The 12,868-nt window shown below is 39.4% G+C and overlaps 1 protein-coding gene across 3 annotated transcripts in view; it reads left to right on the top strand.

The window, feature by feature from the left end:
• Positions 1-7,373, top strand: part of SLC9A7 (solute carrier family 9 member A7) — a 69,186-nt gene extending 61,813 nt beyond the window's left edge. For 2 of the 3 annotated variants that reach the window (XM_041468541.1, XM_041468540.1), the window contains one exon: positions 5,613-7,373. In XM_041468541.1, coding sequence (XP_041324475.1) covers positions 5,613-5,861 — 249 coding nt within the window. In that variant the 3' untranslated portion in view covers positions 5,862-7,373. The remainder of the gene's footprint in view (positions 1-5,612) is intronic. The other variant, XR_005955234.1, reaches the window with a different exon arrangement.
• The last annotated feature ends 5,495 nt before the right edge of the window (positions 7,374-12,868 follow it).

Genomic DNA, 12,868 nt, shown 5'->3' with positions numbered 1-12,868 from the left:
AAGTCCTGATTTTCCTAGGCAGAAAAGATTTAAGATTCTCTCCCCAGAGGCAAAAGCCTTCTCTTGTTCGAGATCAGGAATTAGGTTATTTTCAAATACTGCTTTAGAAAAATAACATTTAAGGATATGGGGAAATTACAGGCCTAGTCAATAACCCAGTTCAGTGAATCACTTCAAAATATTCAGTCCCTTCTCAACACTTTTGGACAAGATTCTTTGTCTATTACTGCTAAACTTCAAGGTCTCCTTAGAGATGTCATTGACACATTTACCCAGCTGGAAAAAAACCTGGTAGTGCTTCCCTTCATTGTTTCTACTGCAGAATTTGAGTTCAGTTTTCAGAGACTGTTAATCAGTTATTTACTCAGTCTAGCAGTCTGAGACCACACTGTCTTTACAACTGTGTCTTGCAATAATTAGTGCTCTGTTCTCATATTACTCTTGTAGGATCCTGATACTTGTCATTCTTATCTGTACAGTGCTTTGAAATCTACAACTTTTCATGAGCTGCTTGTAAATAAAGCCATATTACTATGTGGGACATCTCAAATTTGCAGGTTCTCTTGGATATTAATATCTCTATGCTCAAGTAGTCTTGGACCAGTTGTCTATTAATCCTTTCCTAGAGAGTTATGAATTCTAATTGCAGTTTTGAAATATTTCCTTACATTTCTTTCCGCATATCATCATCATCTTACTGGTACCTGATAGAAAAGTTTCAAAGAACTTTGGGATACATGTTGCCCATTTGGAATAGTAATGCAAGAAATTGGCCTAGCTCCCATCTTTGCAATGGCACTGCAAAGTCTACATGAAGTCTACTTGAAACATGTCTAGATTGGAAGGCATCCATCAGATCAATTAGCCCACTTGTGCACTACCCATATGTCTGTCTTTGTATGATCTTGTGAGAGTAATTGCCCAGTAACTGAGGACCAGAATGAACATGCAAGATTTGACTCTCATTTTCTCTTATAGTTGGCTCTTTTTCTTCTTTTTTTTTTTTTTTTTTTTTTTTTTTTTTTTTGTTTCCTCATTACTCATCATTGTTGGCTACCACCAGATGTGGAAACTTATTATTTAATGGATTGGCTTTGTGATACACACAGGACATTAACTTCATTTAAAATGCTTGTTAGGTTGTATACTTTAAGGTGTATAATATGGAACTTTCCTATTGTATTCTCTTTCCTGTTCCTATTTCAGTGCAGTGCTGCAATTGTCTTAGGGAAGAATATGATTTTGAAGTTTTATTTCTAGCTTCTTTTCAATATTTCTGAACCCTGCAGTTGCTTTGTCTTTTTGTTTCTTTACATGGCTGACTTTGCTACAGGACTTGGCAATGGCATTTCATTGCTGGTTTATAAGCTATGGAATCTTTTTGCCTTTCTATTAAATGAAGGTGAAGCAACAGAGACAGCCATGTCTTTGTGGGGACAGAAACTGCTTGGAATAGAGTTTTTGTGAGGTATTTCCAGGAAAATTAAATAGCACACCTGTGAGTATTAAAGACTGAAGATTGTTAGTTAAACAAGAAAAAAAAAAGTCTGAAAGTACTTAATAAAGTGTAGCATAGCTGTAAAATATTTTTCCGAAACAAGTGTTAAATTCTGGATCTCCTTCCAGGTGCATGTCTGGGTTATGGTATCTATACAGAGAAGAAAGCAGTAAGTGTGTGGCTATGCTGACTGAATATTTGTAGACTTATATTTGTTTTTAGCTTTTGTTGTTTCAGTTTTTTTTCTTCTCTGACTTTATCACAACCTTATTTACAATTCACTCTCACTTCCACAAGTGGGAGTAGGTCTTTTAAAGTAAATGCCAAAGGGGGGTTCAAAAGTCTAAAAGTCAAATAATCCTCCAATGCAGCCCACCCACAACTTATTCCTCAGCATGAGATCGTGTCCTCTAAGCCTCAATTTGCATGGAGTATGTGTAGGGCTCTGAGTCAGCCCACAGGGGTGAGGTACAGTGGATCTCTTCCAGACATGATGTTACTGTTCCTTGCTGACATTCTCCCACAGCTTTAAGGCTGTGCCACGAGGCTGTTTCCAACCCAGACAGACAAGTTGGAATTTAAAGCACGAAAAGGTGCTGCAGTTAGCAGTTTAAATTTTGAAAATTATAAGTTTAATCACTGTTTTTCTCTTCTGGTGTTATCTTCAGTGTATAACCAGTTGGCAGGGCTTTCCAGCTTATCCCAAACTGATGTAGGTCAGTTATTTTGCTTTGTCTTTTGAAATTTCCTTTGAAACTTTTGGTAATTTTCTGTTCTATCAGTCATTTATTCCAACTGAAAGAAGCACTCCTGGGGATACTTTGTAGTTGTTGTTTGTTTGTTTTGGGACTCTTGCACACTTAAAAAAAAAAGTATTTCTTGCACATGCACAGTATGACAACTTGGTATGAAACTAGAAAGAATTGAAGTAATTAATAAATATGCAAGCCCAGTGAAGAAACTTGATTTGCAATTTTTGGAGGAGATAACTCTCAAAATGGATAAAAAACTGTTCAGCCAGGCTTTCCCCTTCCCTCTCCTTAGTGGTTCTAGCTTCATAGCAAAAATTATTTAGTTTCCTTGGTGAATTTAAATTCAGCTGAGAAAAAGAGAAACTAAACGGAGCATCAGATTTAAGTTTGAATATATTTTGCATGCGTGGTACTTGATGCTTTCATTTTGGAGCCACAAAATAGGTAATTTCTAATGCAAGTTCTGTTATCTGTGGTGCCTGCATTGTGTTCAGCACCAGCATTTGTGACGGCTGCCAGCACTTTGCACATGCATTGTACTTTGCTTGTGCTTTTTTCTACATTGTCTTAGGAGGCAATAAAGACTGGCTTTGTGAGCAGTAACTCAAATAAGCTTTTATAACAAAAAACATTTCCAGCATGTATTCTTAGGAGCAGGAACAGCTTTTACCACAAAGAGGATAGTCTGCAGAGAGGTCCCTCAAGGTTATTGTCAGCACATCTAAGCAGAATTCAGGCTTTTGCAGAGTTTTGGATTCAGGTCTTTAGCCATTCTAGTGTGTCAGCTTCAGTGGTGTCGTTCAGACCTGCGTTTTCTGAGTGAATTGAAGCTTTTCCTACAGAACCGTAGGGGATTGCAGAGGCCTGTTCAGGGTTATTCTTGGGAGTATTTCAAGTCTCTGTGGATCTATTTGGATACATTTCCTGTCTTTCTTGAATGAATTGTTCATGCTGCATGAAGCACGATAGGTTTATTCACCCATCCTCTTTGTTTGCAAACAGTAAAACTGTATAGTACATGAGATTTTTCGTGGGTGTTCTCTGGGGAAACATAGGAAATAAAATCCATGCTGCTTGCAGCGCTATTCAGAATGGAAACAAATAAGTGGACCTTGGCTTGTATGGGGCCATGTTTGTTCACTGCCTTGAGAGAAAGCTCAGTGTTTTCTCTGGAACTGATCATGTTTAGGTGCATGTAACTGCAGCCTGGGACAAACCAAGAAAGACTGAGTCAGGACCTGCCATATAGTGTAAAGCCTGTGACCCTCTCTTTTCAGTATCATGCTTCCAGGAGCTCCTCAACCTTTTGGGGAAGCTCAAGTGTAGTGTATTCTTACAGTTTCTTATCTGCTAGGTGGCTGCAAGGGTTCACTGCTCAACAGCGTTGTGGAGACAGGAGGGGCTTTGGGAGCTTGCTGCAGCCACTTCACACGTGGGCCTGGTACAGCAACACCTTCTGGTGCTCTGTTAGCTCTGCCTTCCTCTCCTTGGTGCCTCTCCCAGGGCAAAAACCATGAAGGGGAATGTGTGATAGACCTTAGCACCTTCTTTGACTTTTTAAAACATAATCAGTCAACAGTCACAAACTTCCTGCTTCTTGTTCATTTTTCTGATTTTCATCCTTATTTGAACGCCTCTTCTTCCAAACAATATATATACAGATTGCAGATTTTCTTAAACTGATTATTTTGTGATTCTTTTAATCATTTTGGTCTTGTTCCTCAGACTTTTTTTTTTTTTTTTGCAACTAAAAGATTGCAAAGGCTATTTCTGCCAATTATAGCTGAACCTTTTCATTTCTCCCTTTTATTTCTATTTAAGATGTTGCCAGTAGGTCAGGGTTTTCTTCGTGATCAATAAAGCAACTGTCCTAACCCATTTTTGCTCTCTGAGAACAGTGCTCTCTATCAGACTAACCCTGTCACAAAAAAGCAATGATAAATTTGGATGCCATAAAGGTTCTAAGAAATTAGCATTCCTTCGAAGTAGTGCTTGTCTTGCACCCAACACTGAACTGTACCATTTCTTTTGTTGATTTTGGCAAACTCCTGACACCTCTTCTAGTTCTTGTTAGTTATATATTCTGTATCATCTAGAGGCTTCTGCTGCTTCATTTTATCTGATTATCTTTCTGTCATAATGACAGGAAGCTTTCCTAGGAAGTTTTATTTAGCCAGGAGCTGCATTTTTCATCATGGACAGGTTAATCAGCATTTTCCATCTCCAATGCCCTGAACTCCTGTTCTGCAGTAGAGGCAGAGCTTTCTGTTCACATTGATCACAGACATCCCATCTCACATGGCCTGTGCCCCCCTTCCTTTGCCGCAGTGCAAGAAAATAACGCATTTTGAGAACGTAGCCCGATCCGTGTCCAGCCTACCGAGGGAACAGCAATACACATTTCAGCTCCTGCTAAGCAGTACAGAGCCAGTCAGGTGGGGAAATAATTGCTTTCAGTTGCAAGAAAGCAAGCTTATAGCACTGATTAGAATTTTCTTCAAATAAGAAGAAAGCCCATTTTCTGACCAATTCAGCTATATTGCCTTTTACCACGTTAAACAGGAGTGCAATTTTTTTTGTATTATGCTGTGATAGAGAAATTAAGTGCTTTATTACACTGTGGCAATTTCTATTCTCTAAATATTTCATTCCATCTCTGCCAAAATAAATTCACAGGGTTTTGTGAGACACTTTCTTAAATGATTTTGAGAAGAAAACACATCAGAACTAGTTACAAAACTATGAAGCAAGCTTTTTGTTGTATCCATCATTTATGGTTCAGGAGCATGCTGAATAACTAGGTCAAGTAATTCTTTATTTAGGAATAGGTAAAAGTAAGGAGATAGTTTGAAAAAACATTGTTAGTTCTTGATGTGTAACAAAAAAAGTGTTGAGCAATCCTTGAATACAGAGATTTTGGGCTTTCTGAGTTCTTATTGACTTGCATGAAAAGTTTACTAATGAATTTGACTAATTAGCAACAGATGCAACTCTGTATCTGGAGTGGCTCAACTGTACTTGATCTCCTGTATTGCCTTCTAAAATTGTCATGCAAAATCCAATATGTACCACTCATCTCCTGTACTTCTGGTGTACTTCCAGTGCTACTAAATCCTGGGTTACCCGTTCCATAACCCAGTTCTTGGCTTCAGCTCCCTCTCATCTCTCCCCAGTAGCAGTAGCTATACAGGGAACAGTAAGCTGATTTGCAAACACTGGGTTGAAGGTTATTTTTAACATTTCTTAAGGTGGAACCTTATCTCTTCTGTATTGACACGTAGGTGAATTCTTCAGTTATGTTCTGGGCAAAGAAAGGTGCTGTGCACTGTATAAAGATTTTTCTTTTTTCCTCTTCTTTTCAGAATCAGGAACAGCTTCGAGAAGAGGATTCTGATTTTATTCTGAATGATGGTGACCTTACCGTGACATATGGTGATACAACAATAACTGCAAATGGTTCTTCTGGCCCCCACACAGCTACCACTAACCTTGACAGCAGGAGAACAAAAAGTAGTTCAGAGGAAGCGCTGGAACGTGATTTGGGAGCAGCAGATCATGAAGTTACAAGCAGGGGTACCCGGCTAGTATTTCCTCTGGAATACAATGCATGATTACTGACTCAGTAAAAATAACTCTTGCTCTGTGAATGGATCAAGGAAGACTGCAGGCCACTGTGTCACTTGAGGTGGGGGTGTTTATTTAAACAAGTTAACATGCAGAAGTGATTTTACTAGGGTCTGAAGATGTCACCTATTTTTTACTCAAGATGCTGACAGTGGGGTTTTCTATATGTCTGAAAATAGACAAATGAGAAAACTGGTTATTCTCCTCTTTCCAACTGCTTATCAAATCCAAGTATAACTAGCATGCTGCAATTGTCCTGTTCAGCTGCAGCAGCTCTCTCTCTGAAGAGAGGTACATGAAAATGTTGTCATAGAACTGAGCTTGTCTTGGCTTAGCTTGAGAATGTGAAAGGACAACTATAAACTTGGCAATTATTAAGAGACAAAAAAGATTGTGTGTGTATCTGAATGTGAAGAGAACCGTTGTTAACTTCTCTCGTGAGGCTGAGGAAACTCAAGTGAAATGGGACAGTAAACATTAGGATTACAGATGAGTAAATGAAAGACTGGGGAATCTGTTACTGCAAAATGTACTTAATCTATTTCAGGGAAAAAAGGGAAAATAAGATTTCTTCACTGGCTAGCTGTTTAAATAGGAAGGCAATGAAAGCTACTTGTCCCTTTAGCTTTGGGCAACTTGACTATTACTCTTAGCCTAACTTCTAGTGCCTCAAAAGAAAAACATCCAGCTTCCTGTGGTCTAAGATGTACCTGAAGCCAACGTGAGCCTGGAGCCAGGCTCTCTCGGGTAGCAGTCACAAAGTAAAACTTTGTTTCTTATGAAGATAGTTGGAAACTTGGGCTGGGGAAAACAGCAGATAGGAGGAGGTGAGAAATAAAGAGAGAGAGAGACAGTATTGAACTTGCATGGAACCAGGAGGTTTCATATTGCTCAGAAGAATTCATGGACTCTGCTTACAGTTCTTGTGTGTGATAAACAGCAAACATCTAATTAAACAGACAAACAAATACTACTGGTTTTACCATTTGTGACTATCCTAAGAGAAAGCTGTTTACCCTTGTTCTCTCTTGCAGAGTAGATGTGAAACTTCAGTGGGGCATTGCACAACAGCATATAAGCTACACAAGTGATGAACTGTAGTATCATCTTAAATGTGAAAAGGGAAGAATCTGACTAGTATTTAGCCCACTTACATGTAGGCTAGCTTTAACTTATTGCTAAATGCTTTTTAATTTCCAGATGAGGAGATAATCATTGTCTTTGCCAATAGCTGAAAATGTATGCTTTGAAGAGCCTTTCAGCTATTTAAAGCATGCTAAAATGTGATTTCATTCTCATGTCTCAAAAGATTTATTTTTTTAAAGAGTTTGTGGCCCACTAATGTGATGTAATATCAGTTTGTCCAAAAAGTGTGTTTTTCTTGCTGCCATTTCAGTTGTTCCTCTCATAAAATTGTGTGTGAGTAAATACCCACTCTGTTTTTCCTTAACTATTAAACTTATTGGGCTAACCTCAGTACGTGAACTTCCTGCTGCAGAGGAACTTTGCAGTTGTGTTGTCTAGTCTGCTTTCTTTCCAATGTGTTCTCTAATGAGGGATCTACTTCCCTGTCTGTCTCTCCGAGGTAAATTTATAAAGGGTATTGATCTGTAATGACTGTCTCACATTATTAAGAAAAGAGATGAGGAAACCAGGAGTTTTTTTTTGTGAAAAAATTGTAAGACCAATATAGAGTCACAGAATATTCCCAGCTGGAAGGGACCCACAAGGACCATCAAGCTCCTGGCCCTGCATAGCACCATCCCCACGGGTCACACCGTGTGCCTGTGTTGTCCAAATGTTTCTTGAACTCTGTCAGTGGTGCTGTGACCACTGCCCTGGGGAGATGCTCCAGTGCACAGCCACCCTCTGGGTGAAGAACCTTTTTCTAATATCCAACCTAAAACTCCCCTGACACAACTTCAGCCATTCTCTGGGCCCTGTCACTGGTCACCAGAGAGAAGAGATCAGTGCCTGCACCTCCTCTTCCCCTCATGAGGAAGTTGTAGACTGCAGTGAGGGAGCTTGGCTCTTAAATGGTGCAGAGTAACAAACCCTGGTGAAGATGGCTGAGCAGAACCACTCCTTTTCAGGCTGGCATGTGTTTTGCAAAAAGAAAAAAGCCAACTCCCTCCACTTCCCTGGGAGCACAGACAGTTTATCAGTTAAAGCTGAGGAGCCATGAGCAGATCCTATGACTGCCAAGAGCACTGCTACAACCAGGGGCCCAACACTGGAATTTCCAGGGTGCTTTCCGTGAGAGGTGTTCCAAGCGCTGCTGACGCTGGTTCCAGGAGCAGCTCTGATCCTCGATCTCCAGTTATCAGACAGGAGGAGCACTATGACAAGTGTGTTTACACTCTCTGCTACGTGTCTACTATGCAATGTAAACTGGCTTTTCTGATAAGCCTGAACAAGGGTGAAGTATCACATACTTGGTACTTGACCAAGTCTAGCCCTATTCCAAGGAGGCATGTTTTCTGGTCTATGAAAAGACAAAAAAAAAAAATATTTACTTTTACAATGAAGGAATTGCCTTTGGGGAAAGGACTGCAGGAATTTTAACTGGAGGAGAGAAAAAATTTCTTTTTTTGGCTGAACTTCCGAAGAGCTGATCGGAAGAAAGTAAATAGCAAAGGCTAAAATGACGTCCATTATTAATGAAATGATGGCTACTATGTTTTACTCCTGGGGGGAGGGAAAGCTCACAGTAGGAATTCTAGCAACCTTAACAGATATTGTGAGCTGCTTATGCTACTTAGAAGGCCAGATTCTGTGATTTTCGTCTTTATAATAAGATTGGCATGGTCCTTCATGGACAATATCAATTTAACTCCAATTGCAGTCTCTCTTTAGACAGCATTGGTCAGCAGAATGTCTTTTAGTCTTATTCTGGAGAGTAAAACCCTAAACAAAACCCTAAACTAATATGCTTCACATGCCTTTCAAAGAAAGGTTCAGTGTTTCTTTTAACTCTGAGGCAGCTCCCTGGAATAACATGCTTGACCTCAGCCTTGGCAGACATGGTGTCTGCTTCTGCACAAGTGTGGGAATGGAATTTGGATACTCTCAAGCCTAAACTTCATATGCTTTTCTTTAACATTTGGGGGAGGACCTTTTTGGGGGAGAAACCAGAGAAGTTGCAGATGCATCAGCAGGGAGTATTGCTCTCCAAAAGTACTGAACTCATGACCCACTGTAACTTTAGAAGGAAGGGAAGACAACCCATGACTAGGAGACACAGACCATCCAGGAGAAAAGCAGCCAGTAAATGCCCTGGACTGGCTATGAACAATCTTGGTCATAATCAGACTTGCAGAAAGTAGGAAAAAGCTGCTGAATAGGCTGAACACATTAATCAGTTGAAATCTTGTAGATTAACAAATTCAAATATCCCTATATTGGAAAACACTCTTTGTAAGAAGCAGCCCATGCAAACCTTATTTTCAATGCAGAAGCAGGGTCCCAAGGTTTAGGGGAGAGCTTAATATGGCACAGTGAAAAACCACAGATACTTCTGGGTCTGGAATTTTTGGGAGTGCCATTCTGAAAAATAACTTCCAGTAGAAATAAGGCTGCAAAGTGAAAGAGGAGGAAAGTGTGGAGGAAACAGTGAATTACAAAGCCAGGAAATGGTTTAAACAGGCAGCTCTACTGTGGGAACAGCTCTGTAAACAATCGCTATTCTTAATCTTACAGTCCTAAATGCTGAGAAGTTATGTTGGCTTCTGCATACCTTATCTAAAACAAGGGCTGTGGGATAATGCAAAAGTAATAAAACCACCCCGTTCTACTGATCACAAAATGAAAGGCTTTTAGAGGGTGGCACTGACTTGCTTCTACTCCAGAGTAAGGAAAGTTTTGAACTTTTTTTTTTTTTTTAAAGTAACCTCACATCATTACTATGTTTTCTTGATTCTAAACTGCCTATAGTAATGCTGACAGCAGTTCTTAGGGTAACATTAGTGTGGTAAATATGGAAGAGCCTTATGAAACATGCACACATACAAACAGTCTGCAAATGCTTATCTAGTATTTGAATCTGTATTGCAGACTCAAATCACATTTCATATCTTCATTTGATACTTGCAATTTATATAAGTTTTTGTTATGGAATTTAAACAGTTGCAACAAAGCAATTGAATATTATAATCAATTCAGATTTTCAGGTAATAAAATTATCTATCTGGTTTGGCTGCTTTATTCACTCTTCCTCTGGTACTTTCTTGATAATAATCTATTTTGCACTGCCCCACATGGACTTGCTGACATCCAAAATGCCAGTGGGTTTGAAGATTTATCTAGGGACTGAATGTTAAATGGGCGAGACAGCTCATTATACCTTACACTGGAACAAAAGGCTCTATTAGTTGCCTGCACTGTCTCTATCAGGGAACTTGCTGGTGTAGAAAGATATCTGCATGGAGGGAGAGAAGCCCTGGCTTATTGAACACCTGCTAAGCTGCCATGGGTGAAGCCAGTGCTCCCCTCAGGTTCTTGTGCAATAGTACAGAGCCAGAAAGATTTCTATTGGTGCATGCAAGGGAGAAGCAATCTTTGTCCCAGGAAAATTAAAAATATTTGGGTTAGTACTAGCTTTTATTAACATAATCATTTTTAGTTTAATTTTCTGAAGCTCCATTTCCTGCAGTTTTTTAACGTTTTGGAGCTTGAAAATGTCACATATAAACACATTAGATATAGATTTTTAAAAAGGAGAGAGAGAGGCAGAATAGTCAAACTTCACTTTGGTGCCTGAGTACAATTTCAAAGCTATGCTACACTGCTAACTCATGCAAATTTGATTCATTAAATGGCAATAATTTGAAATGCTGCAATTAAAGGTCGCTTTCCTGCTTCTAATTGAAAAAAAAGCCTCCAGATTTGCATTCCCTCAGAGAAAGTGAATGCCCAACTTAAAAGATTTTTGCTGCAATGTTAAAATACTTAACTTTAGGCTATGAGAAATGAATTGGATTTATTTTTTAACTAGTAAAATCTCTGAAGTTGTTATTACTGAGGCAGGGAGAAGTAGGTCATGCAGTTCCATGTTGTAATATATTTATGACTTTTGTTTCCAGACTTTAGTTTAATCAGGGAGGTTATCCTCCACTGCCTGAATTTTGAATTTCAGTCCTAAATTGCTTGGCTTGAATGTCTTGATGTTGACACAGATTAATACCAGAAAGCAGAACACCAGAAGGCATTCTTCTGGATCACATCAGCCGATTAGTAATAGCTGTTGTGAAATAACTTCCAGCACACGGGGTCACTTGAGGTAAGTTTGTCTCATTTGAGTTTGGGATATCAGAAGTAAAGAAAGGGAGGTAAAAATCACATGACCCCATAGCTGATTCTGGTGGAGCAAGGAGAATGTAAACCACCTAAGGACATCCCAAATTTGCTTCCTTCCTTTAAGGGAGACAGGATGCCGTGCCTTGCCTTTGCAGTTACAGGCTGGCTGCTACAGGTTGCCTGTTAATTAGTTTTGGTCTGTTCATCATGCTCAAAATCAGAATCAGCATTTAGCCTGAATTTTTGGTTTACTATTCTTGTCACTTATGATATAAACATATCAGTAACATTTCAGGAGGTGTCTTAGGGTTACTTCAAACATAAAAATGCACTAGGAATCCAAAGCATATCATGCTGTCCTGACTAAGACTGCTGTGGTAGATGGTCTGTCCAGAACCTTTGGTGTTTCAGTTCCCTTGAGACACCTAAAGCCTGGATGGTATGATAGGTTCAGGCTGGGGGTGCTCCAGCTGCTGTTACATAGGCTGTATTCTATTCTTCCAAGAGATAAACACGGTTTCTTGTGTGCAAGAAACTGGGTGCTACTGCACCAAATGTCTAATAATGCTGAAGTAATTGCTGTAAGCAGAGTTTAGTAGAACTAGAACATAGTCCTGTATCCCCTGACACATCCTCTTCATCATGTTGACAGTTACATGACAGCTATCCTTTCAATATTTGCCCTTTTGCTCTATCTCAGGATATAAGGAGAACAGCAACTCTCTGCACACCAACAGTGTACAGGTCCCTGAGTCCTAACTTGGGAGCTCAGTGTCCTAAAGAGGTTAAATAGCAAGGAATTATCATTTACATACAAGAGTGGGTGAAGAATAGAGAGAAAGAAAAATATTGTGAAAGCTTTCCATATTGTGGGGATAGTAGCCGTGGAGGATGGGGAATAAACACCTGCTGGGCTTTCTGCCACTGGCTGGCTTGTGTACAAGCTTGGCTAAATTTTCATTCATGTGGACAAGATACTGCAGTAATTTCAGCTTTGAGTCTCTTGACTGAGGCTTCATCCAAGCATTCTGTTCTCAAGAGAGGAAATGTTAGTGCTGCTTGGAACTCCTGCTCTGCCAACACATTTCAGGTTAGGTATGAAGATAGTGTTACTGCTCTAGATCAGCATCACCTTCCTATTTTTTATTCCTTACTTCAAATAGACCTTACTTCAAAGAGACTTTGGAGTCACTGGGAAGTAGCAAGTGTAAGGTGGTGGAGTTCATTGTTTTACACTGAGTTACACCATTGGCTGCACTAATCATAGGTGTCATTTGCAGTCATCAGAAATATGTCTTCTCTTCTTATTTGGCTGATAGTAATGCAAAACTTACTGTGGCTTGACACATTTGTGATACCCATGAACTTTGTATTTTATCTTCGAAGTGAAAAAGGCTGATACTGTCAGGTCTTTCCTCAAGGCAAAGCCAGCAACTCAGCTCTCTTCTCACAGTACAAAATTGATTTCGAGCTCCCTTCCTTAAAATCTAATTAATGGTTTCCACCTTGGAGCATCTCCACCCTAGGAAGGGTTGCAAGGTACAACAAAAAGCAAACATTTTGTGGAGGAATAAAATACAGATTTACATCAACATGGCTGGGATAGAGAGGTGTTATAACTTCTAAATCTGTTGTTATAAAGAGTGAATCATCATGCAGACAAAGGAGATTTTGATGATATACTTAATTTTATGAGATA

Source organism: Pyrgilauda ruficollis, unplaced genomic scaffold, assembly GCF_017590135.1.
Source record: "Pyrgilauda ruficollis isolate IOZ18807 unplaced genomic scaffold, ASM1759013v1 scaffold22, whole genome shotgun sequence".
In the NCBI taxonomy this organism is placed as follows: domain Eukaryota; kingdom Metazoa; phylum Chordata; class Aves; order Passeriformes; family Passeridae; genus Pyrgilauda; species Pyrgilauda ruficollis.
The sequence above is the reverse complement of the archived record's forward strand: the minus strand, read 5'-3'. Positions and strand labels throughout refer to the sequence as shown.